The sequence below is a fragment of the Neopsephotus bourkii genome, unplaced genomic scaffold, assembly GCF_033783945.1.
Source record: "Neopsephotus bourkii isolate Nb327-2 ecotype Australia unplaced genomic scaffold, CSIRO-AGI_Nbou_v1 NB_1328, whole genome shotgun sequence".
In the NCBI taxonomy this organism is placed as follows: Eukaryota; Metazoa; Chordata; class Aves; order Psittaciformes; family Psittacidae; genus Neopsephotus; species Neopsephotus bourkii.
In genome coordinates this window covers 539,157-566,405 of record NW_026901808.1, presented here as the reverse complement: position 1 = coordinate 566,405, position 27,249 = coordinate 539,157, and the positions used below count along the sequence as shown (strand labels likewise).

General features: G+C 41.4%; 1 protein-coding gene across 1 annotated transcript in view; it reads left to right on the top strand.

The window, feature by feature from the left end:
• LOC133219214 (sucrase-isomaltase, intestinal-like) overlaps positions 1-26,732 on the top strand; it is a 60,793-nt gene extending 34,061 nt beyond the window's left edge. Inside the window, exons 14-24 of the mRNA XM_061366384.1 lie at positions 1,619-1,736; positions 4,899-5,067; positions 5,604-5,720; positions 8,417-8,565; positions 12,084-12,172; positions 14,700-14,752; positions 16,460-16,590; positions 17,416-17,504; positions 17,884-17,933; positions 22,287-22,445; positions 26,490-26,732. Of these exons, the coding sequence (XP_061222368.1) occupies positions 1,619-1,736; positions 4,899-5,067; positions 5,604-5,720; positions 8,417-8,565; positions 12,084-12,172; positions 14,700-14,752; positions 16,460-16,590; positions 17,416-17,504; positions 17,884-17,933; positions 22,287-22,445; positions 26,490-26,549 (1,184 nt within the window). The 3' untranslated portion in view covers positions 26,550-26,732. The remainder of the gene's footprint in view (positions 1-1,618; positions 1,737-4,898; positions 5,068-5,603; positions 5,721-8,416; positions 8,566-12,083; positions 12,173-14,699; positions 14,753-16,459; positions 16,591-17,415; positions 17,505-17,883; positions 17,934-22,286; positions 22,446-26,489) is intronic.
• Positions 26,733-27,249: the final 517 nt, after the last annotated feature.

The following is a 27,249-nucleotide window of genomic DNA, read 5'->3' as shown; positions in this document are numbered from 1 at the left end:
CTTTATACTGAAGGTAATATGCAGTTGTACAATAATCAGTATTACTGAGGCAGAAGACAAACCACTCAGAATAAGAATGAAGCATGAAAATATGACTCATGCGGCAGCATATTTTTTTTCATATCCCATCTTAACTTGATGGGGTTAATAATTAAGTGCTGCTGGGACATTAAGTGTGGCTTTCCCCAGAACCTCAGTGTCTTCTTCAAAGCCATATCTGTCAAAGTTACTTGGAAATTGCCTACAAATTTATTTATATCTGATGCAGATCAGCCACACTGGAGTCTTTGTGTCTGAAGATCCAAACACAGGGATTCCAGCTGTGGTGGCACAGCAGAGCAGAGAGGTTAATGGGGTTTCAGGTACAGAGAAATGCACTTTGTACTAATGAACTGCAGATATACAATGAAGTGCGATTAGGCAGTGAGATTGCTGGCTCACAGAGAAATAGTTACAATGCTGCCTGCACCTAATTAAGCACGCAAAAGAGGAATACCTGAGAAACTACCTTATGTTTTTGGGGAAGATTTTGCAATATTTTGAACTCCACCTCTAGAAATTAACACATGGGATAAACCAGACATCTGACCTGTCCAATTCCTGCTGAATTCACACGGCATTTCATGGAGGTCTCCTGCAGAGGCTGAGAATCACATTTTCTGAACCAAAAGGGGTTTGCCAGCATCTCCTTAATATGGGATCAAAGACCAGGCAGCATCTGTGCCGCCAATTTGCGCCTCATATTGTTTCCCCTTGGCTCAGCTAAAACAGTGCTGTGCCAGCTACATCAGAGCTACCCTTGACTACTACTGACCACCACTGCCTCCACTGCCTGTGACCTCCTGATGGAAAGAGTTCCTGGGTAATCATCTGCATGTGAATATACCCGTTATAATCTGTCCTTGCTCTCCTGTGCAGCCTATCAGGCCATAGCAGATGACAGACTGCTGCAGCTCATGCTTTTTCCAACACTGCAGACCTCTGACACTCCCCGCAGTGCTGCCTGGGGCCTCCTCCTTTCATTTCTCCCATCTTTTAGTCCTACATGCTTCAGGGGAAGAGAGGGGCTGGAGTTGAGTTTAGGTGTGAATTTTGCCATGGTAGGGCAGAATCGTGCTGCCTACCTACATCTGCAGCTGAGTGATACACAAATTAAGGCCCAGCAGTTCCCTGGGTGTCTGAATTCCTGCGTTTGTTCTGTTTTTCTTGCAACATTTTTGCTCTTCAGTGAAATTTGTTGCTATGTTAAAGAATATGCAGGTGTATTCTTAATTCAGCAATGGACAAGTTTGCTTTCTGTCTGTTACTGAATACATGGTATCTGCACAGACGTTTTGAATTATTGGACATAAAACTTGCAAACAATGAGCAGTGTTTACTCAGCCCTCTCGCACCCCTGAGGACATGCGCCTGTCTGCAAGCAGCTGTTCATGGCCACATGCTAACCTCTAATCAGTGCAGGTCTGGCACTTCTTCAGCTTTTTCTCTCCCCATATCCTTTGGTGTTTTCAACCCTAAATGAGTAGAAACAGATTTGATCTTGATCCTTGAGGTCCCTTCCAACCTTCTATTCTATGATTGATGTGTATAATTTTACAGCGTTTTGTACTATTCTCAGGCGTGTCTAATCATTCCCTGGCACTGAAGACATTGTGTCCTGACTCCAAGACCTACCTTGGGGAGCATTATAACACACACTCTCTCTTTGGCTGGTCACAGACAGCACCAACTTTCAAGTAAGTTTTCTAAGCGTTTTAAGCAGATTTCAGGTGATTGAAATACATTTTAAAAGCTGCTTATGTTACCCGGGAAATCTGCAATTGTATTTAATAAGAAACACCCCCATGCTTCACTTTACTGTTTGTCATTTATAAGAAGTTTAAAGAAAAAAGAATCTTGAAAGAAGGAACAAAATCTTTTCCAATTTTATTTTCTTAGGTAAAATAAGGATCTACTTGTAAGGCCTAACTCTTCAGCTGCTGCCTTTGTATAACTCAAGCAAGATGTTTCTGTCCTTCGTTAGAGCTGCTCATGTGCAGCTGCTGCAGAAGCAGCCCTGTGCGGCATCAGGGGAACCTTTCCATCCCTTCATTATGTGGCCCAAGCACAGGAGTTTCTGCCACTTCCAGTGAAGGATCTGAAGGGTGCAGCTCTCCTGGCTGCCCCTGGCTCCTGGCAGGCAGCACTTTGCCTTTCGGCTTGGGGCTCAGTCGGTCCAGGAGGGCACAGCTGCATTGCAGCACAGTTGCTGTCAGCTACTGTAAAACTCATTTTGCAGTTGGGAAGCACTCAGAACTAGTTTATGCAGGCAGACTACTGGTGTTAAGCTGGAGTGACAGTGGAAAGGTAGCTACTGGATTAAATCAAATGGGCAATTCCTGTCTTTTCCAGCAGAGACTGAGCTAAATCACAGGTAAGTTTTGATGCCACAATGTAAGTGCCGAAACAAGGGGTACTTGTGCCGGCTTATTTCAGTATTTAGTACCCATTTGAAGCAGTTGTATTGTGACCGCATCCGGAGAACATGGCTAAGTGAGCCTACTTAGGGTGCTGATGCACTTGTATTCTATATGCCAAGCCTGTGAGGAAGGGAGGCACTGGGTAAAAACCAGGAGCAGTCTGCCAACTCCTGTGGCTTGGCCAAGGAGCAGCCCAGCTTTTGAGAGCAGCAGCAGATAGCCCTCAGACCCTGGACCTCAATGGCCACCCAGCCCAGCAAGGATGCATGGGACTTAGCATGGTTTTTCGGCCCCTATGCCCTCATCTCAGCAAAGTTCCTCCCTCACTGTTCACTGGGATTCATCCTCTGCATGCTGGGGTCCACGTAACCATACACTGTCTTGGTAACACTGTTCAAAGAGGGTCTTTCTTCTTGAGCTGTTGGTTTTATTAGTTTTATTCAGGCTCTGTGCCAGCAAAGCCTATTGCCTGGGACAAACTTTGTGAATTTAGCAGGAAAAGCTCCATGTGCCAGCACATCTGACGGTGTGCATGCTGTCTAGCTGCCCTAACCCAGACCAGTGCCATTGGGATGGTTACTGCTGCATGGCTCCTTGTAGCCTCCCACAGGGCTGTGAACCTTCCTCATTCCTGCAGCACTTGCTTTCACAGCTCCTTCCAGAAGAAATATTTCACTCAGCTGAATGTAGAGAGTCCTTCAAGGCTGGAGAACACCACCTAAAGCATAAGCAGAGGCTGGATTTGCTGCAAAGCTGGGAAAATTCAATGAAGAATTTTTCATTCAAATTCATTTGGGTTTCTCAAACACGTTTCTTTTCAAGGTGGTTGTAAACCCTTTCTGCATTTGCTCTTCACAAATAATATACTAAATTAAATTACCGACAGGAATATTTAACAAACCAGCATCAACTGCAGGATATTAGTTGAAAAACGAATTACCAGTTCATAATCACGTAAAGAATTATTCCAATGTAGCCAGAGAATAGGAAACATGTCTTCTGACCCGTGTCAGACAGCTTGAATTTGGATACAGCAGCAATCAGCTTGTGTGTAGCTTAATGCCAAGAGCTATTTGCATGTGATATTCTGTAAATAACTTCAATCAGCAAACCCATTTGACAGCATTAGGGCCTGTTCAGCAACGGTTCACACCAGACTGAAATTTATTCAATAGATTACTTGTTGTAAATTGTTTATGCAGGCCTGGGTCATAGTTGCGTTGATCCAATGTTGCCCTCATTAGCACCTGCATTTGCAAATGGAGCTAAGGACTTGTGCTGCACAGACAGAAGAGAGCACTCTTACTCAGGACATCCATGAAATGGCTCCAAAACACTGTTTATACAAAGCACATGGTGTCTTGTGGAGTTATTGGGCCCAGCAGAACACCTACAACCCAGAACCAGCAGGTCCTTCATGGTCTATTTATTGTACCTCTTGCTGCCTATGGCCTGTAAGGTTAATACGTTTAGGCTTGCATGAAACCTGTTTGCTGTTTTGCTTCAGAAACAAATGTTGAAGCATTTTAAAGGCTCTGCACCATTACAGAACCAATAACAAATCATTATAGTACAGATGAAAGAGTTCTTGATCCAATCTGATTAAGGAAAGTGAGAAGGAGGTGGATGGTGAACAACATGATTAATATTTCATGCTAAGATTTCCCGCAGAACCTAAGTTGCATTGCCCAAAATGGCTGAATTTGAGTTCCTGCAATATATATGATCTTATGTTGAGGAATTTTGTACCAGATTTGTTAATAAGGAATGTTGCACGTCCTTGATTTTCTAGAGATGCATCAAAATTCTTTTCAAAAGGCAAGAAAAACTCTGTTACACCACTAATTCTGTAATGAAACCTCATATATCAAACCATGACAGGAAACCAAAGGAAACACTACAGGCATGGGGTGACATTTTGAATAACTACAGTTTTGTGTTCTATATTGATTATTTCTTTTTTATGGTGTTCGTATATTGGGTTTGTTTGATTGTTTTTACTTTTAAATCCAGGATATTAGACCTTTATTTACCAGTACAATTCTCTAAACAAATCCTTTATTGGAAAGAATACATATTAGACTGGTTTTTAGAACCTGTAGGACATTAAATTAAATGTACTAATATAGAAAGGAAATTATGTTTCTATTCTTCAATTTAAGACACTACCGAGAATAAATTAAACCCAAGTTATTTTTAGGAAGCCAAAAAATGCTGAAACCAAATTGGTTTGTGGCTCAGATAGTTTTTAGGTTTTTATTTTGGCCACTGAGTAAAATTTACCATTATTTGCAGTTTTACAGCCACAGTTTTATGTGACTTGGGACCACAATAATAATTGTTTCACAAATAACAGCCTTTCAGATAAAACTGTGCTGGAAAGCTCAGGCTGATCATATGGCCTGTTCTCAGTTTAATGATTACTGCATTTCTTCACAGTGTTGTCCAGCAGGCAACTGGAAAGCGAGCTTTTGTCCTGACTCGGTCTACGTTCGTTGGCAGTGGGAAGTATGGGGGTCACTGGCTGGGTGACAACTTCTCTAGGTGGAAAGACATGCACCAGTCAATCATTGGGATCCTGGAATTCAACCTCTTCGGCATCCCTTTTGTAAGTCCAGTGTCCTTCAGGCAGTTGCTGGCTCATACCTGCTATCACTTTAAATGAACTCAGGTGTTTTCTGAAACAAGCTGCTGGAGATGGCCAGCAGTAACAGCCTCCACAGCATAAGGAACTGCAGATTAAAAAACCTAAATGTCATCAATCTTGCCAGGCTGAAGAGAAACAAGAATAGCACTGCTAGATTCAGGTTAAATCACTACAGGCCATCCAAAACTGATCTCTTTATATTATGTATTCTATCACTGATAAACTATATTTCTTCCATATATTTCTGATTTTGCAAGTTGGGCTGGAGAATTTGTAGAATTACTGAAATATGTTCAGATCTTCCACAGTGATGTTGATGCTCCAGGAGCCAGCACAATCTCAGTCCCAGAAAAATTCGTTTCATTATGGAACGTTCGTATAAAGCTGTCAGAAATAAGTATATCTCGTTCAAAAAAAATGTTTTTATTAACAAGCTTCTCATTTGGGGCCTCAGTCACAATCACAAACCCCTATCCAATGATTTGATTTTTCCTCAGGTTGGTGCTGATATCTGTGGATTTAACGAGAACACTGACTATGAGCTCTGTTTACGCTGGATGCAGCTTGGCTCTTTCTACCCATTTGCCAGAAACCACAATTCAGAGGGAAATAGTGTAAGTAAACAAAGTTATGCAAGCTGTAGCCTAGCATTACGGTAAGGACAATGGTGATTTGTATTGCTTCCTCAGGAAGGTACCTGCCGTTCTCAGGTGAGCTGGAGTGGCAGTGGAAAGAGGTGCTGCACTGAGGGTTGGAATTGCACGGAGAAGTCTAAATTTTTCCCATCCATAATCTAAAGGTGACAAAGAAATGCTGAAAAAATGTAGTGTCTGCCACATAAAAGCTGTGCAGAAATGTGCACTGTGCACTTGGAATGACAGAATATGGTCTTCCAGGGCTGTCGGTAAGATTCACTTCCTCCATCTTTTATTTACCGAAGCTCAGGTTTTATCTAAAAACCAGTAAGTGTTAGCACGTCTTCCTACTCCTTTGCTTCCTTTGTTTTTTGTTAAGGTACGTCTGTAACAAAAATAGGTACAGCAGGAAGGGGAAAGAGGGCATTGTACACCATCCTCGCTGTTTAAAAGCAAGTTATAGACAAATGCCTCAGTTAGAAACTCCAGACAAACGCATGAGAACTCCAAGGTTAGCCAGCAATAGTGGCAGCATTATCAACTGGGAAGCAACAAAGACCAGAAAAGGCCAATAAGAAGGATGAAAAAGTGCACTGTCAGTCAGGACCCATGCTCTGGCTTCAATTTATCATAAATTCCTCTCAAGATTTGTTGCAAGTATCAGGCTGTTTCTATGAACAGTTCGAAGGTCTTACAGCCTTTCTAGGTACACTGCGTTTATCTGCAACAGCAATGAAATGGTTCTGCTAGTTCAATAAAGGTTGTCTTTTTTTTCCTTCTGTAAACTGCTCCATGCAGTGCTGGAGCACAGGTTATTAGCTAACCTTCAGTTTTCTTTGGAGATTCATCATGAAAATGTTGCCACATTTTCACCCCCAGAAAGACTCCTGCCTCTGCATGAAAGCATGATGGACATTCAGCAACCAGGCAAATGCAGGAGTGATAAGCTATAGTACTGTCATTAGGTGAATTACCCTGTAGATCCCTGAGATATGCTGGTATATTTCTCTCTAGGAAAACAAATGTGTGTGAGGTGTTAGCTACTGCTGTTAGTATTTTCTATTTACCTCTCCACTAAAATTATCTATAATGCTTTATATATATAATAATATATATAATTATATATATGTAATGTTTTATCTAAAATTATCTATATGTGTTTGCTTGGCTCTTTGAGCATGCAGATGGGGTCTGATATGGGCAAGTGGGTACTAATCACATATGCACAAGTTAATAAGCAGGGAAAGAGCAATGGGTCTGCGTGACAGGAGTATGACAGGGAATGACAGCAGTAACAGAAGATACATTTGGTTTATTTCTTGAATCCACTTAAAACAGTGTGTTCACTGAACAAAATGAACAAGGCATTTTGGGTGACTCAGCATCACCTAGAAGTCTGACTGTTTTTTTGTGAACTTAGGCAATATTTGTACAGTGTCAGAATACTGGTAAGAATATACTGCAATTTTTTGAGATAATAGAAGGATGCTCTGGAGCTCAGAGCAAGCAGGGAATATTATCAGTGACTAATTCTGATGTAAACATAATAATGGATAAATTCAACTTACATATTGAGCTTAATATTAAGTTAGTGTTAGAATAAAATCTGAAATACCCACTTTGCCTAATCCATTGGGGATTTCAAATGGTTTAATTAATACTTTTCTTGTCTGAAAAGCACTAGATAATATAAAAAGCTTTGTTACTTCTGTTCCTTTTATGTTTCATTATCCTTGGAATTCATCATACATTGTTCAATTTTAATGAGAAAACTGAGTATTATGGGAAAAATTTGTGAAGGAGAAAGGGAGCTGTGTGATTCGTTAGCTGGCTCAGTTTAGCCCTGGGGAAGGTCGGACAGGAGGAAATAAAGGAGATGCAACCCTTTGCTGTATCAGCACTGCCCTGGGTTACGTGCCCTGCATCCCATCACAGGGGAGAGCCAAAGTTGCCTTGAAGTAAATCAGAAGGAGCCAAAGAGTGTAGACAGATTGCTTAAATCTGCCTTCCTGATGGTGAGACCTGGCATGGATGCCCTCTCTCCCAGGACAGCGTTGCTGGCAGTGAGGATGTAAGAGGCATCGCTGATGCCTGAGTGTCCCCTAGTCAGGGCATCCTAAAATGGTGAGCACAGGAGGAGAAATCTTGTTTCTTTGTATGGATGAAGTGTTTTCCCCACTGCACACCGTGACTTTGGTCACTCCTGTTGGCTTCAGCAGGGCCATGAATTTACCCGTACTTTTAATAAATAGATTTGTCTTTATGTTCTTGGCCAACCTCGTTATGCTGTTGTCTTTGTTTTGCAGATTATCAGTCTTCCTTTCTTCCTGTGTTTCACCTTCTGTGTCCCAAAGGGCTTGCATCTCCAGGATAAATTAATTTCTAGAGACAGGGTGTCTGTTCCTGAGCATAGACTTGAAACATCAGCTGCCTGCTGAGGAATTACAGATGGCTCACATAGACTGTGGTGAGGCCTGATCTCGCTGAGCTCACTGGAAGTTTTCATGCTGAAAATTTTGATACAAATATTACTTTGGTGATTTTTTCTCATTTAAACCTTCACTTTTGCAGCACCGTGTCAGCCACAGCTCTCCTTAGGTTGCACACAGGTTCTCTCTTAAATTTGTAGCCCCTAGTTATAATGCTCAGTACAAATCAGAGCTTTTCCTTAACAGGCACAAGACCCAGCAGTGTTTGGAAGAAAGTTTGCCAAGATAGCTCGTGCTACACTTCGGATCAGATACTCCCTGCTGCCATACTTATATACCTTGTTCTTTGAGTCTCATGTTCATGGAAACACGGTGGTGCGGTCACTGATGCATGAGTGAGTTTGGAGTCTCTCTTTTTTATCATAATTTAAGCACAGAAGCAGTTGAGCTTCTATGTACAAACTAGTTGGTATCTTCTTGAGAATAGTCACACTAATATTACTGCATGCTCCCTCTTAAAAAGAACAGTTTTACAATGAAATCTAATCAAATTATACACTCAAAAATAACTCTTTATATATGCAATAGATTTTCATTAAAATATAACTTACATTTTCTTCCAATGGGAAAAAAACCCACCACCTTAAATAAGGAGAATTCTGGAAGTTTCTGAGGTAAATATGCAGTTGTTTTTGTTTTAAAAATAGGAATCACGTACCTGTATGTTCTGCATTTGAATGAAATCTATGCAATCTGTATTCAGGTCCAGAATGCCAAGAAGGCCTCACATAGAGAAATCTCCATTTTCCAATCACCCACAGCATTTGCATTTTCCAATTTAGCACTTGCATCTGGATGCTATGTATGAAACGTACATCTGTGTCCACAAATTGCACAGAGGAAACAGAGATGTTTGAGTGTAGAAGCAGGTGCAAACCCAAGATTAATAAGCACAGACTGAAAAACACCTCAGAAAATGTGACTCAGATTTGGAACAACTCTTTTTTTTTTCCTGTTTGGAAGAAGCAGGAATCAAAGTGAGGTTTATTTTCCCTCTCAGCATCTTTTAATTAGCTTTTCACCTGCTTTTGGTAAATTTTCTGCTTCAGAATGCTTTATGCAACGACTTGAGCAAAATGAGCGAAAATAATGCGTATGAAAAGCTACTGCCCAAAGCTCTGACCCAAAGCTCTTCAGTATCATTGGTGCAGGCCACATTCTGGACTGTTTAATGTTCTTTTTCCCTTCAGGTTAAAAACATTCTGGCTAAAGGGTAAGGCATTTTTTGCAAATTAAACTGAGATTATTGCACTAAAGTGCAGACCATTTGAGTATGGAAAGGGTAAGCATGAATCTGTTTCGCCTGCTTAGTGTAATGACTAACTGATAAATCTTCAAAGCAGGATCCTCCCCCTTCCTACTCTGCTACCTTATTTAACTGGGTTGCATTAAGGAGAAGTTTCATCTGTACTCGTGCCTTCCAAGGAGTGATATGCTATTTCAAGTGTTTGTTTTAGCTCTGTTTTTGCTTAATGGTGTTTGTGTTAATACTGTAAATGACCGAGTTCATTTTGGCATTAATACTAGCTAATCTCTGCTAATACAGAATTACTTTAGTGATGCTAAAGGTGCCTTTCTGATTATTCTCAGCATACCTTTACTCTATTTGGGCCACATCTACACCAGGCAATTTCCAGATTTGCTTTGATCTGAATTATAGGAGTCTCAGAAGCACCAACAAAGACTTTTGTCAGGTGAAACTGAGCCAAAAGGTGTGTTCTGATCATGAGAACAACCCTGCCTGGGCAGGGAGTATCCAGTCAATAGCTATTGCATGTGGTCATTTCAGAGTTTTCGTTTAATTTCAAATGCTTATGTGCTCATTTCAAATAACAAGGAAAACATTCCAGGAGATTCCTATAAGCATTTTAGGTGTCCCTGAGACTTTAGCTCAATGAAACAGAGGCACCAACAGCTCATCTGCCCCAAAAGACTGGAAAGTGGCAATCCATTACCGGATGGGAAAGCTCTGCTCAATGGCTGAACAAGGTTAAAATAAGACAGAAGAAAGGCCAGCATTTAACAGTAGGAAGCATGTAGGTGGAATTAAGCACCTTTCATAGACCCAGATATGGCTTAACAGTTCATAGTTTCAAAAAGGTGAAGTTCATTTGTTTGCTGAATTCGAGCTCATGATTGCTGTAAGAGAAAATAGTAGTGTTAGATAGTGAGACACCTGTTTCCATGTGCAAATAAGATTGATTTCTCTTTTGTCATAGTTTCTTGATCAGCTTTTTCTCCTGAAATTTCCCACAACAAAGTATATTGAATTGGATTATAATTTTATTAGAGCAAAATTAGAAGTAGAGAGAAACTGTTGATATAACAGGAAAAGTAATGGTTTATATTTCAAAAACTTTAAGAGAAGGTAATTCATCAAAAGCCACACCCTACTTCAAATAGTTACAAATTACCTGTTAAAATGCAGTAGTGAACAGGATTAAGGTGACCAAAAGAGCTACGGTTTTGACAGAAAAAGAAACTGAATAAATTGAGGTTTCTTTTGGGCAGTGCCTGAGGCATGCCTTCAACAGCATTGTTTCCTGAATTCCATGTGCTCCCCTCAACTTGCAGTATTTAAGAAATCCAAGCACTAAATAGATGGGGGGTTTTACTGCCAAGGAGGTTTTGTTCATTTGGGGTAGTTTCTGTAAACCTGGGCTGGATGCAGTAATTGCCTATGCCCTGAGCAGGCAGAGCCTGACAGAGGGTGTCAGGGGTGTCACTGGCACTGAGCCTGCCCTGCTCAGCGTACAACAGCAACCTGTCTTTAGACAGGCAAAGCTGCAAAGTCAGCTAAACGGACACAGTAAATATTTTTATAACAAATAATTTGTAAGTGTTTAGAGAATAACAAGTTAATATGCAACAGCCAGTGTGCATTTGTCAAAAATGAGTGACGGTAAACCAGCCCAGTTAACACCTTTGACAGGGCAGCAGGGCTGTTCATAGGAAAGCGGGCAGAGGAGCAGGAAAAAGCAGGAGACACAAGGTATTTTGATTTTAGGAGGGCTTGGGACACACTCTACATCATGTTCTTGTAAGCTGACTAGGGGGTCAGGATTCATGGTGAATTTCCTCAGAGACAGGCTTATAAATGATTGAAAGCCTACTTAAATCCTCAAGGATTTTATGCCCGCTGAGTGGAGGCTCCTGAGATGGGGAGAATCAGTCCTCTTTGCCAGGTGCTATTCATTATTTTCTTTAGCTGATGTGTAGTGGAATAGAGATCTCTTCCCAAGCTGGCAGATGATGCCAGGCGAACAGGACTGTAAGCACTCTGGAGGACATGGGATCCTAAATGATTTTAATGTATTGAATAAAATGGACTGCCTTCCAGATGTTTCATCCATTCAGGAAAGGCAGCTAAAAAGCATGACATGTATGAAGGTTGCTTTGTCTTTGTCCTGCAAAAGATTTCTAACATAAATCTGTGAAAGCTGCAGGAAGCCAAATCTAAAGATTGTCAAAAATGCTTTAAATCCTAGAGCACACTATTACTCCTCTGTATTCCCTCTCCTGGTCCTGGCCCCTATCCCACTACTTTGGCTCCCTTGATGAAGTCTCAACACACAGCACGGAAATTTAGTTTGTTTTCTCACTGCTGCTATTGTGAAAAGAAATCAGCTCCAGCATTTTGTGAGGGTTCTGTTCTGCTCCGGTATGGCAGGTGCTATTGTGATTCCTAAATCTCTGTCCTGCTTTTGGCATTCTCTCAACCAGGAAAAATATTTGGCAGTGCTGAAGGATGTCTTGAGGAAGCAGATTTCTTGCTGCAGTGAATAATATCAAAACATTCTCTAAGTCCTATAAAAAAGTGAATTAACATTGCATATCTCGCTTTCAACACCAGATTCACCTCTGATCAGCAGACTCATGGAATAGACACTGCCTTCCTCTGGGGACCTGCTTTTATGATTGCTCCTGTTCTTCAAGAGGCAAGTACTGTAATTAAAAAATGCCATCATACTGCAATAAAAGAAATGAACTGCGCTTAGGGCATTGGATGACATTCAGGGCACGTTTGCTCACATCCACCCATTTCTTCCCTCCACTGTCAAAGCTTGCAGAACACATTTCTGAGCAGCGCAGTCAGTACAGAGCTGCCCAGTGCTTGAAGTAGGAGGATGAAAGTGAGGGCATGGCATTTCCCTGCTACTCCCAGTGCTGAATGGATGTAAGCAGGCTGGATGCTGTCCCTTGCGTGCTCCTGTTACTGTGCCAACAGCTCCCTCCAAGGACACACACAGAGCAGTAATTGTCAAGCTAGGAAGAAACACAGAGATATTAAAGCAAACTGGTTTCCATATTACTGCTCACCCACAGTGTTTGGGAACTTCAGCATCTCGAGGGCTGCAATAGGAATTTCCCAGCATCACCGTCATTACAGAAACGGTAACAACAATGTTAGCTGCTAATATAGCAGGTTTTAAAAAGCAGCATTTTCCTACAGCTGAGCTAGGCATTGTGCTGGGGTCAGGGCTCTCACTACTTGGCTCACTCACTGCTGACAGCACCAGAAAGGTATGTCTGAGCTGAGCTAAATATTTACATGTGATGTACCCTAGAGATGTATGTATGTATGCGATATTTTCTAGATGTTGCCAATGATCAAACAGATAAACAGGCCACTGTTGCTCACCGTTTTTTTTTAACCAGCCTTTGTGCATCTGTGAATTTAAAAGGAAATTCTTATTCCTACATCTAAAGCCATTCTGACTCCACTGTACCTCAGTACACCTTCATTCGTCAGCCCTTCATCTTCAGACTCCCCCAGGTTTCCAATAGCTGATGACTAACAAGGAGATTTCACAGGGTCTCAAACCAGTGAGATGATGAAAGGTGTGAGAGAAACCTTCCCATGAATAGAGGGTAACAAGCCAGGGGTTGCTTCCTGCAAAGCAGTAAATGAAAGGGAACAGTATAAGGATATAAAATAGTAAAGTCTAGATAAAGGGTTGCTATATTTTTGGGGGGACTGCAGCCAAAATAAAGGCTGTGTGCCTGTGGCATGATGGGGGAAGCAGAACTTTTGAGGTTCTTGCTGTGGGAGAGAGGTGGCAGCCAGGGTTTGTGCCAGCTAGTAGGGCAGGGGCAGGAGTGAGATGTAAGCCCTTCACCATGGCATTGCAGGCCAGCAACGGCTGCGTCAAGCTGCAGCATGGCACCCACTTGTCTAGAGAAGATGGGTCAGGGAGAGCTTTGCCGTCCCTCCTTGAGTCCTAGGGTGTGAGCAAGTGAGACATCCATCAACATTAAAGTGGGAACTTACGTTACACACTGGCTTATTTTTAGTGAGTCATGAAGGCAAGGCTCGTCATGGTGGTTGCACTTTTCTGCAGGCCAGAATATCCAGGTTTGTCATAATAATGCAGAGAATATATGGAGAGAGGCATCTTGACTTTATAGGGGTTTTCATTCAAGTTTTCAAGGTGCTTTATAAGTTAAGCCTACCTTTGTTAAACAGCTAGTAATACCTAGACAGAACAAACTAACCCAGCCTTCCTTACTGCAGCACTAGGCCACTTCCTGAAACACCTAGCACTGCCCACTGTGGGAGACAGACTGAAGGACAAGACAGATTTCCAGTTTAGCAATTCTTGTATTCTAGTCTGATTTGCATATTTTAATAAATCAGTTATTTATTATGCTTTCTATTGTTTTATCTATATATATGTATGCAAAATCCCTAAAATGTTAAATAGTAACTCCTCAAGGTGCACATGCTCCCTGGGGTAGAACTTGGGGGTAAACCATGATTCTGCAAAGGAGTAGACATCTATGATGAGAATAAAAATTAATCTATTTGTGAGAATAAGCAACATGTGACAAAGAACAAAGTATTTTTTGATTCCAACTTTGCCTGTAGTTATTAATTCAAAGTGCCTAAAGGATGCTAAAGCATGATTTCATCCCTGTATCAGTGTGATACAACTTATGCTGCAAAGTACACCAATCGTGCTATTAGCAGCATATTATTCAACATTTTTTACCTGAAAATTTAAATTGTTTCAAAGAAGACAAACATCTGTGTATCCTCCTTCCCAGACCTTATTCTCTGCCTGTTTCCACAACAGGAATGGTACAAGAGGCACTGAGTGTCCCCACTCCACCATCAAATATGAAGTTGTGTTTTGCAAAGGTTGCTGAGACCTCATTGCTCTGATTTTAACCCAGTTACATTATGAGACACAGAGCTAGATACTAGACTGAAATAATCATATAACATTGACTCATCCCGTGGAATGGCAGTAAAATCCCCCAAATAGGATAGGCGTGTCTGTGTAGCGTTACAGATTAGCCAGCCCTAGTCACTGCTACGATAATAACTCAGCCATAATATCCAAGATTTGATGTTATTAGAATATTCAGCATACATCTCTCCATGAGCAAACATAATAAAGCTAATGTAATATCAGGAATGCAAAAGGATAAAAGACCTTAATCACTTTATAACAATTACAGGGAGCAAGATCCGTGGATGTATACTTCCCTGAAGCACAATGGTTTGACTACTACACCGTATGTATCTTTAAGATTCAGTTTCTTACCTTTTTTACAATATTTTAAATGGTGTGATTCCAGCAAAATAACTTAGCAGTGTTCAGCAGTATTTTTACCTCAGCATCTGTGTTTAAGCAAACTAGAGCACAAAAACTCTACACCAGGCTAGCTGGGAGAGTAAATTGCACAGTTTTCAGTAGCATTTCATTTTCTATTTTTAGACTAAAGCTCTAAGGCAGAGAATTGAATTTTCAGGAGCAGTCTAGAAATTCATAAAACTGCCAATATTTCTTCCGCCAGCCCTGCGTGTTTGCTTGTACCGATACACTTCCTTGCACAGAAACAGAGACAGAACGTGAGTCGTGCTCCTGAGAACATGCTGTAAACCATTTTGTATATGCAATTTTGCATATGCATCACTTTTGACAGAAGGCATATTTAGAGAGCAGGGTGAGGCTGCTGCCCTCAGAAAAATGCTCCTAAGAGGTGCAGAGCAGTCTGCTCTGTGGCAAATACCAGCCTCTCCTAGTTGGAGGCACTACAGGTTTTGACCTTTTGGACACCATCCCCAGCACTGCATTTCCAGAAGTGCTCGCTTTCAACCTAACTACGCTCCACTGCAATCTGCAGGATAAGACCAGCATTGACTTCAGCAGGAGCAGTTAGGCTGATGCTAAGAGCTTTCGGAAATGTGAGCTCAGGAGCGTCAGGCTGTTGTTAACTACCCTGAGTGACGCTGGTGGAGGAGCAGGCAGGACAGAAATGGTCTCAGAGGAAATTAAGACTTATTTTTAAAGAAGCTTGGTCATTTTCAGCACTCGGCTGGTATCCTCAGATGGATGTTCATCCAGCCCTTTCCCTTTTCTCTTTGTCTAAGACTGTGGCACCGCAAGGTTGAGCATTTCATTCAGCTCTTCTTATTGTGGTTCCCCTTGAGAGCCCTTTGTTGGTCTGGGTGTGGGATCAGCAGCCCCATGTCCCCCGCCCAGCCTATGGGACATGTCCACAGAATTGGCCAAGCTCAGCTCCCAGGATTTGGCAGGTACTTGCCGTGCACATATTGGTTATCCAAAACCAAGGCTGGGTACTTACCATAAGTTGTAGTTGCCATTTACAGACAACAAGAGCAAAGACTTGCTGTTACCTGCTCTGCACATAGCCATGCCTATATCTGGTGCTGAGGCCATAAACCGGGAAGGAATGATGCAGAGAACTTAATGCTGGTTGTCTACACACAGAAGAATTTCCCTCACCGAATGCTATAATTACTTTTCAAAGGGGAAAGATTTATCCTTAAAAGAGAAGAAAATCTACAGTTTACATTCCCAAATGATTACGAATCACTTACCTTAAACTGAAATGTGACAGGCTTCATATGCATAAAAAGAGGAAGCAAAAGTTTCTTTTGCTTTTTGCTCAGTGTTTTGAGGAGGGTTGGGTTTTTTCACAGCATATGGAATAATGATACCATTTTTAAAGATGATTTGCTGTCTTTCATTCATGATGCTTCCATCTCATGCATATGCATAGCTGCAAGGGCTAGATCCTCTTTTATGTTAAAAAAGGAACTGGAATAAAACCCCTGAAATCTGCTTTTTTCTTTGTTATTTTCACTGATGTAATTGAGATGAAATTGTACCCCGTGCTCTGTTTGTCAGTGGTTTATGGCCACAATGTACAGTGCCCAGATTTGCATTTCTTTAACTGCATTTATTTTTGTGGTAGGGTCATAAACTGCCAAGTACCTGGAACAAGAACTATGCTACTGTGCCTGCCCCATTGAGCAAGATCCCTCTCTTTATCCGTGGAGGCTACATTCTGCCAGAACAGGCACCAGCCACAACCACTACTAAGAGGTAACGTCATCTGTGTCTGTCACCAAACGGCCAGGGTGCGGGTCAGACCCACAGACAGCCAAAAAAGCAATCAAAAGAAAGTGCAGAAGAGAGGCTATCTGCAGCTCCCAGCTGCACCCCAGGCGATAAGCACAGTATTTTTATCCCAGTATTCGCTCCATTGCATTAGGCTAAGTCACCCCAGAGATGACTGACATCACCGTTTGCACAGCTGAAACCTACTCCTGGCTATGTAGTTATGTGTAAAAAAGCTTTTGCACCTCTTACTGCCATGCTGGCTTGTTGTCAGTCAATCAAAGTAAACACATGCAAGGGGGAAATGCAGAATTCTGCTCCACGGATGAATTTATCAAATGCCATGGACAAGGTGGAGAAGCTCAAATCTCTTTTAGGAAAATAATTTCCCCTTGCCAATGGGTAATATACCAGTCTCAGGTTCGAACCATATTCAGAAGCAAATGTGGGTAGAGAAGAATGGGAACAGCACTGTGCAGCAGCCAGTCCAACCACAGTGAGGTAGCACTGGTGACCAGTTGCTTCCCAGACTGCCCAGTTATCATACTTTAAGGCTACTAAAGAAGGGGAAGCTTGTCCATACGAGCACTCAAAAGGTGAGGATTTTACACTTCTGTGGGACAAGGCAAGCCAGATTTCCATCCTCATTTCAGGAGCCCATTTGGTGAGCATGACTGTCATCCTCCTGTTGTGGCCTTTTTTGCAACCGTAAAATTGGAGTTAACTGTGCTCTGAGGTATTTGTTAAATAACTTGGGATGGACAGTGCCCACAGGTGTGTACTGACACTTCTCAATGTATCTGTCAACAGCCGCCTGAACCCATTCGGGCTCATTATTGCCCTGGATGAACAAGGAAAAGCTTCTGGCTCTCTCTTCTGGGATGATGGTGACTCAATAGGTAAGCCTGGTCCCCCAGTGTGAGGTGTGGGGGGGGGTATGTGTCTGCATACAGGGCTGCCTTTTCAGCAGTGTAATGGCACTGACTCCTGCTAGAAATAGATGGAGAATTGACCCTAAATTGAAGGTTACGGAGGTGAAAAGCAGATTGCTCTTCAAGTCAGTGTTTTGATATGAGAAAGTGTGACACTGGGGACAGCTGGTCTGCCAGAGAGGGCAATCACTCCTGTTGTGTTCCTCTAAAATCACCCTAGGAAGACTAGAGGAAGAGTTTAAATAGCCCACAAATCATCTTAGTCTGGCATTAGCCACTCACTACAATTAATGTGAACTGCTTATGGATTTTTGATACCAATCATTCTTCCTCTGTGTTTTGACAGATACTATTGAGAAGGAGAGCTACTTCTTGGCTAAATATACATACAGTAAAGTAAGTAGCAACATTCAAAGTACCCACATACATACACTGTATGTATTATAGCTGTATTTTAGTGTAGCCATTGTACAGTGTTGATGTCTAATTTCTCTCTGGAAAGCTTTTTTCTTATAAGCTCAGCCTTTAAACCGTGTAAGCTACCTAATGTTTTAATTTACAGCCAACTACAAAATAATCCAAATATGATGCTGCAGTTTTGTGTTTCGTTCATTAAGTACCATAATGACACATTGTTAATGTTCCTGCAATGATGTGAATCTGAAAATCCACTTTTTTAGCTCAGATTTCCTTTTATCCGAGTCGCAGCTTCTGGGGAACAAGGGGCCATTTTCTTTGCCTTCCTCCTGTGATTACTTTTGGTCTGAGAAGACTATGTTCCTCTCATCAAGGCATCCCAGCAATTTTTTAGCTTTGATCCCTTGAAGTTTTTATTTTGTGGCCCAGAGAATTACGTAGTCTCAATTCTTTAGCTTGCGTTTCCTTGTCTGGCAGTACAGAGATTCTCCCATAGTTGGTCTCCTATGGAGCAGTTCAGCATGCTGCTGGCAACCCACCGTGCTGGTCAGATGCTCCACACAGCACAGGACTATATTAGCTCAGGGTCAGTAAACTAATGCCTTTCACACAGCGGCCACTTCTGTGCAGACATGTCCTGAGGAAGCTCAATAGAAAAACCCAGCAGTCTAGGCTTCAGCTGAGAAAAATACTATATAAAATAAATCTGCTGGAATCTCATTAAGTGTATGAGAGTAATTTGTGGGATTTATTGCAAAAGACCTTAACCTACTTCAATAATGTATACACCTCATACTTTGTCTACAATTGTAGCATTTGGTAAGAAATAGGATATTGTATGTAGACTGTGGAGTGGTAGAGAGCCGGCTGAACATGAGTTAGCTTGTGCCCAGTCGGCCAAGAAGGCCAGCAGCACTCTGGCTTGTATCAGCAATAGCGTGGCCAGCAGGACTAGGGCAGTGATCATCCCCCTGTAATGGGCACTGGTGAGGCTGCACCTTGAATCCTGTGTTCAGTTCTGGGCACCTCACTACAGGACAGACACTGAGGTGCTGGAGCAGGCCCAAAGAACAGCAGCAAAGCTGGTGAGGGGTCTGAAACACAAGTGTGATGAGGAAGGGCTGAGGGAACGGGAGTTGTTTAGTCTGGAGAAGAGAAGGCTCAGGGGGGACTTTATTGTTCTCTATGACTGCCTGAAAGGAGACTCTGGTGAGGTGGGATTGGTCTCTCCTTCCGAGGAGCAAGTGATGGGACAAGATGAAACAGTCTCTTGGTTGCACCAGGGGAAGCTTAGGTTGGATATTAGGAATAGTTTCTTCACTGAAAGGGTTGTCAAGCACTGGCACAACCTGCCCAGGGAAGTGGGTCAGTCACCATCCCTGGAGGTATTTAAAAGAAGGCTAGATGTGGTGCTTAGCAATATGGTTTTGTGCTGGACTTGGCAGTGATTTGTTAATGGTTGGACTCAATGATCTTAAAGATGTTTTCTAACCTAAATGATTGTATGGTTTTCAAGCTGTGTATTCCTAAAAGCCCCAAAGTAGTCTACAGAAAAAAAAAATCAAAATAATAAAATTATGTTAACCCCTATTGTGATACTGCTCTCAGAATTTACGTCTTCAAGGAGCAAGAGAAAGCCAGGGTAAGATGATGGGGTTTATTATGTAGTCTTGTGTATATGTGAGACATTTTCCTGGAACTAGTATCATATATCTAGACTTTAAATTTAATTTTTAATTTGTTTTCTTCTTGATTTACCAAGAAAAAAACAATTCTTCTTCAAAAAAAGGTATTTCAATAGCAAAAAATGAAGAAAAATAACTTTGGCTTTCTGTAGTCTGTGTATAGTAATTTATTCTAGGAAGGCTAGAGAAAAACAATATCCAGGTTTATATTAAATTCTGATCTGTGCAAATTAGGTCGTTGATTCACTGGCAGTTCCATTTCTCATTGCTCATATTTGACTTCTGCCTGTAAATCCATGACTGAAGTCCCTATCCGCATTCCAATAATCTCTAATGTCTATTTTTTATTATGTGTTTATAAAGAAAACAATCTATCTCAAACTGCAAATTGTAAAGGTATGAGAAATGTACGAAAGGCTTGGTATTTGTGGCACATTTCTATATTCTTAAAAACTGTGGATGAATAATCACACCTAGTTTTAGGAGAATAGCCATGTTTTGTTCCCTAAGAGATTTACTGGTAAGGTTGGACATCACAGCATTTGCTCTGAACCCAGCACAGAGTAAATGCAAGTAACGGCTGCAGGATTAGACCCTCTCATTTATATTTTCATTTAAGCAACCCAGAAGTAGAAAGAAGAATCCAAGACTAGTGCAGGCACTGAAGTCTCAAAGAACAATTCAAGCTGCCTGCTCTCTGGTACTGTTTCTCTGAGGCTGGTATTTTTATTCACTTGACACCTCCATCTCATCATGCATAATGGCTAAGTGACCTAAGTCAAAGTGCCCCAAGTCAGCGTGCCCCATATATTAATCCTACAGCACAGAAAAATACATCACCTAGAGGCATAAGATCTGCTGTACTTCAGGGATGAGGAAGGAAAGCAATGCCTCCAGCCCAGAGGTGACAGATAAGATAGATATGCTCAGACTGTACCAAGTGAGTCCAGACCACACTAAACGGATGGTGACAAGAAGACTTGCTTGCTCAAGGAAACGTGAGCTTCTAAAAGGATACACTAGCCACTACGTAACTAAACAGCCCAAAACTGGTCCAGTTTTCAGGGGTAAAATGGGGCAGGAGATAAGATGAAGTTCATAGGACTAGAGCAAGACAGTAGGAAAGAAAAGCCATGATTCTGCTGCTCAGAAGTGCAGGAGGAAGTCTTGGCTTCTGGTCTTGGATCCAGGACTTCCTTTTGCTTTGCATTTATGGTGCTTTGAGTAATAACTGTAAGCTCTCTCCCTCTGCTAAGAACTCAGAACCTTCCCAGGCAATTGCTTTACCATGAGACGCCTGGGGAAGAGGGTGTCACCCATTCCCCTTGACCATCACCTCCCTGGTTCCCCAAGACCTTCAGTTTCAGACCTTGGTCTGAAGGACAGTGGTGTCTACTGTAGTCCTGGCTCAGGGCCTCAGAGCTTGAGTGCAACCTCATTTATTAATACAGTTGTACTCACTGAGTTCAGCATCATACTGAGCTTACTGGGTCTATGTGGCCATCTTCAGTTAGCTCTCCCCCTTAGCCACACCTGAGACAGCAATAAATCACCACAGGGAGGTGGTCTCTCTCTGCTGAACCTCCCTCTATGCTGGGACTCTTCCAATGAGAAGAAGACATCACATACAAGTACCCTAAAAAATTCACCAGAAGCTTTTAGAGGCCTCTCCCCATTTGCTTTGTAACCCCTTGTGTAGGCAGTTTAAGTCAGTGTACTTGGAATTAGAACTAATTTTTAGAGTGAATACCTGCAATAAGCAGTCTAAGCACAGCCCTAAGTTACAAATACCGTGATCCAGCTTCTGCTCCCCTTCACTGTGCACCATTGAAATAACATAAGCTAATTTATGGAAAAGGTTTCATCATGGGTTTCTCCTTGGCATATTTTTAAAAAGTCATGATTGCATAGCAATTCATCATTTCCTGAGCAGTGTAATTCATCTTTATGTCCTTAACAACTTTGATGACATAACAAATGCAATGATTCCTCTTCACTGCTTGTATGGGAAATTACTGTCACTGGTGATCCAAATGAATTTGTTTAATGACTTTGTATGTCCTCTTGGTACATCCCTAAATATGGGATATATAGTAGATAAGAAGTACAACAAACAAAGCTCTGTGGGCACACAGTGTTTCTTCAGCATCCTTAAAGCTGAATATACATAAAAGATTTCTTACAGAAGCTGTGGAGATGTGGGACATAAAATAGGAGCAAAATATCTAGCAGCTAATGTTTGTGGAAGATGCTAGCACCTTAAAGCAGTTGTAGATGTTAATTAAATCTGCCTTAAGGTCACCTGTTGAATCTCCCCATCTGGGTTTTGGCTTTGTATATGCCACTGTACCCTGTGAATGGGTACAAGAACCAAATTTGCATTGATTACAAGTAGAAAAACATGTCCAAGATGACTGCAAATGAATGCTGTAAATGCTATTTTATTTCTTACTTTGTTAGTTTAGAATCATACATGATGTTTCTTATGTGAAAATTAATGTGACTTGTTTTTCCATTAAAATCTCAGTCAGTGATGACTACATTGGAAGACATTCTGTATGTTCATTGACAAAGATGCAACAGAATGCAGTGAGTCACCTCTAAAGAGCTGTTGTGGTCCTGAAATTTTCTCTGTGGCTTTTTCCAGGGACACCTGAAGACAGAAATACTTAAAAATGGATACAGAGGGGCTGACTCTCTGGAGTTCAAAAGAATTACAATCCTTGGCCTGAAACGGAGACCTTACGTTGTTGCTCTCAATGGAAGAGCCATCCGTGGATATGCTTCCTCTTATGAGCTGAGTGGGGTAAGAGCTGCATTGAGCAGTTATGAAAAACCTTATACAAAAGTCAGTAAATATCAGTAGCAGTTTCTCATCCACATCCCTTTACATCTCTAAATACAACCAGACACCATTTCTTGATACAACAGTCTGAGTTTTAGGGAGAGGATTGAGGGAGAAAGCAAAAGCAAGAAATATTTCAGGAAACTTTGGTCTTTGCTATTTTGCTATTACACATACCATTGAACAATGTAATACACATACTTGTATTGTAATGCACACACTTGTGCTATTGCACAAGTCTCTTTTACTTAATGTCTGCTGCTTGCACGATGCTTGAAAAGAAGATACAGCTCCATAAACTGGTAGGAATGTTAGCAGTTTCATGGGCGTTATTACTATTCTGATAAATAAGTAAACTTGTCAAAGCTGTTTATCTGCTGCTGAAAAGAAGTGGTGGACATCTTTTCTCACCATTACTTAGTGTCCAAAAATGATTATAGCATAGCTGGATCCAATGAGTGTCTCCCTATGTTCAGAGGAGGAAAGGGAAAATCTCTGCTGTACCTTTGTGTTCCTAAGGAAACTATCACTACAGTGAGACAACAGTTAAAGCTTGAGCATGTTAAAGTGTCCAACATCAGTTTCCCAGATCAAAATGCATGACTTGATTGTGCAGTGCTCCTCTAGCACCGACAAGGAGACAGCCCAGAGGGGGCAGACAGAGAGGACAGACTGAACAACCCTAATAAACAGCTGCAACTGCCTCTGTGGTTCTAGTTTCCTTTTCATGACACAGACAAAAGGAGCAACACAAAGTAAACTTGCTTTTCTCTGGTCACTTGTCCCATATCTGTCACTAGCAACCACGCTGAAGTGGGTCATGCACACTTTGTGTGAGATGCGATCATTATTTCCCAGCACTGATCTGCATCTAGGGAACTCCCAGTACTAACACTGTAAGATGCCCGTAACTCATCATTCAATCAATGACAGCTGAGGCAAGAAGCAATGGATGTCACATCTTATGTTACTCTACCCACTTGGCTCAATGATTGCAGTTTATTTGTTACCAAAGTGTCGATCCCTGTTATATGCACCTGGTTCTAACATTTGTTTTATTGGAGGAATCTGTAAAGGAATACAATTGCTGATAATAAATTTCTGCCTTGGAGAATCGTAAAAAAACTCACTTTCAGAGGCGATGTCATAAATGAGTGTAATCAGTATTGCCTCAAGGGAAGAAATTGTTTAACATACAAACTGCCTTTAAGCAAGTCGAAGCAATGTAAATGTGGCAGGGTAAAGAAAACACTCCATTGAGATGTGCTTAAAGGCACCAATCACAGATATGCAGAAGACAACTGCATACTAACAGCATCACATAAAAAAATGATTAGAAAAGACGAAAATGCTTGTCACAGAAGTGTCATTTAAAATTTTATTTAAGTGCACATACAAAAAACAATGTAACTCAGTGACCGCATCTGGAATATTGTGTCCAGTTCTGGGCCCCTCAGTTTAAGAAGGACAGGGACCTGCTGGAGAGAGTCCAGCGCAGGGCAACTAAGATGATTAAGGGAGTGGAGCATCTCCCTTATGAGGAAAGACTGAAGGAGCTGGGTCTCTATAGTTTAGAGGAGATTGAGGGGTGACCTTATTAGTGTATATAAATATATAAAGGGGGAGTGTCACGAGGATGGAGCCAGGCTCTTCTCAGTGGCAAACAATGATAGGACAAGGGGCAATGGATACAAACTGGAACACAAGAGGTTCCACTTAAACTTCAGAAGAAACTTCCTCTCAGTGAGGGTGACGGAACACTGGAACAGGCTGCCCAGGGAGGTTGTGGAGTCTCCTTCTCTGGAGACATTCAAAACCCACCTGGACACGTTTCTGTGTAACCCTTTCTAGGTGTTCCTGCTCCGGCAGGGGGATTGGACTAGATGATCTTTTGAGGTCCCTTCCAATCTCTAGCATACTGTGATACTGTGATACTGTAATAGCAGCAAAACAACCCCAAGTGGCTCTAGAAAGGCAAGTCCGAAACTGCATAAAAATTACATTATTTAAACCATCTAAACGTATTCCTTTCACAATTCAGTCAAAGCTCTCCCACCTTCTCTGTACAGATATTGTAATGCCATTACCTATAATCCTCTCATGCCTGATTCTCTATTAAAAAAAAGTACTAGCAGCTCGGGTTTAGATCTCAAAAGCTTAAAGTCCATGTAATTAAAAAACCAACAAAATCTAAAGGGCAAATTTGCCACTTTCTCATGGGCTTAATGAGATTACATACTGTATAATAGCTTAACAAGCACAAAGACTGTACTGTTTGAAGGGATAGAGTAGAAAGTAATATCTACCATATTTTCCTTTGCAGAAAGCGTATTTTCCTAAAAGCAGTGCTTAAGTGCATAATTGAGCCACAGTTATTTGTATATAAATAGAAGAAACTTGCTTAGTAAGAAGCCACTTCTTTCTCTCTGATTCATGCAGCGCTACTCTGATCTGACATTGTAATATTATAGAATCATAGAATGGTTAGGGTTGGAAAGGACCTTAAGATCATCAAGTTCCAACCCCCCTGCCATGGGCAGGGACACCTCACTCTAAATCATATCACCCAAGGCCTCGTCCAACCTGGCCTTGAACACTGCCAGTGATGGAGCATTCACAACCTCCTTGGGCAACCTATTCCAGTGCCTCACCATCCTCACAGTAAAGAACTTCTTCCCTTATATCCAATCTAAACTTCTCCTGTTTCAGTTTGAACCCATTGCCCCTTGTCCTATCACTACAGTCCCTAATGAAGAGTCCATCCCCAGCATCCCTATAGGCCCCCTTCAGATACTGGAAAGCTGCTATGAGGTCTCCACGCAGCCTTCTCTTCTCCAGGCTGAACAGTCCCAACTTTCTCAGCCTATCTTCATATGGGAGGTGCTCCAGTCCCCTGATCATCCTCATGGCCTCCTCTGGACTTGTTCCATCAGTTCCATGTCCTTTTTATGTTGAGGACACCAGAACTGCACACAATACTCCAAGTGAGGTCTCACAAGAGCAGAATAAAGGGGCAGGATCACCTCCTTTGACCTGCTGGTCACGCTGCTTTTGATGCAGCCCAGGATACGGTTGGCTTTCTGGGCTGCAAGCGCACACTGCCGGAATCTTCCTATTATTAAGAGTCTCTTATGTACCTCCCCCCTCCCAGAGTACTCTGAGCCACAGGAATTGTATTTCAGTAGCAGCTGGGATGTTGGAAGGGCAATTCTGTTGACCAGGCTTGGGCTGACAACAAAGTGACCCGGGTATAGGAAGGTTCTCCTTTTACTCCCACATGCATTCTCTGAGGGGAAGTGCAGAGAGATGCCCAGCGTCCATAGTTCCCAATATCTGTGCAGTAGTGCAGTCTGGAGCGGCCTTTCTGGCTGCCTGGTGCTTTTGGGTTAGTGTTTGGATGGGGTTTCAGTATTTTTGTCTGAATCTAGCCCTCTATTTGAATAAAAGGCAAATTATTCAAGAAGTGGAATTCCTACTTACCAAGTAGAGGTAAAGAAGTGTTTCTGATAAAAGATGGAAATATTACTTACCTTGAAGAAGTGATCTAAGCATAGGTTGTTAGAGTGGTGTTAACATGAATTTGTGGGTGGGCAAAGAAATAGCTAAGAAATGTCAATGGATATCATGCATTTTAAGAGATTATTAATTCTGAAACCTAAAACTAAAACTGGTGAAGTACTGAAAACTGAAATTATGCAAGTATCATAAAATAGATCAAATTCAACATTGAAAAGAGAGAGAGAAGGACAGGTATTGTATTTATAATTTCATATTTAATTCATGTTATTAATTAATTTTAAACTATTCCTGAATTTCTAAAAAGATGTTGAAATAAACGCAGCAGTAGAAAGATGCATACTGCCACCACGTCAGTTTTGCCTAGCAGCAGAGATGAAGGGAATCATGAAGGTCTAAGATCAAGTTTCTCTTATTCTCTGTTTTGAGCTGGTCCTTTTTAAGTTAACATAAGATTGTTCATTATTTTTGTGTCTTTTTCTTTCACAGAAACTCACTTTATGGATTTCTACCCCACTTACTCAGGAACTCAACCTCGTGATTTACTAGAATGGCCAGAAAACACTGATTATGTCCTTTAGCGTCCTTGGCTCTCAAATATTGATTTTACTTTGATTTTAATGTAAAAAAAAAATATTTAGCCATTGAGATATTACTTGTGCACCTGATGACTGATCTTTTCCTATGTAGTATCTGTAAATCACTGTTCTTCAAATAAAATTTTCAATAGTAGCTAATGAGTATTAACATACACTGATGTGTGTTCAAAATAGCATAGAAGAAATCATCCTGAAAGTTCTCTCTCACTGCAGATAGAGGTAATATTTGGAAATACATTGAATAGGACCATATTCTGGATAGTATACACTGGGTTTTCTAGGGTTGTGGGGCTCTTTTCAAACCTATGGTGGCAAAAAAATAAGGCAAAACCAGAGAGTCAGCTTAATTCATATAGCCCTGTTCTGAGGGAGGCAATGTGTGTCTGTCAGGAGAACGAATGCATGGGAAACACAGCTAATCAAAGGTTGGGGATAGCTAGATCTATCTCAGCTATTTCTGGCTGCAGAATGATCTCCCAAGAACATAAGAAGCTCCAGCCTACGGAAATTGCTCTCAGGAGTCACTGTTATATTAATAACATGATACATAAGGAACCATAATGACAATATATAATACATATATATGATAAATATTAATATACTGTTATAAATATTAATATAATATTGTATGAGATCTGTAAAGAGCTGAT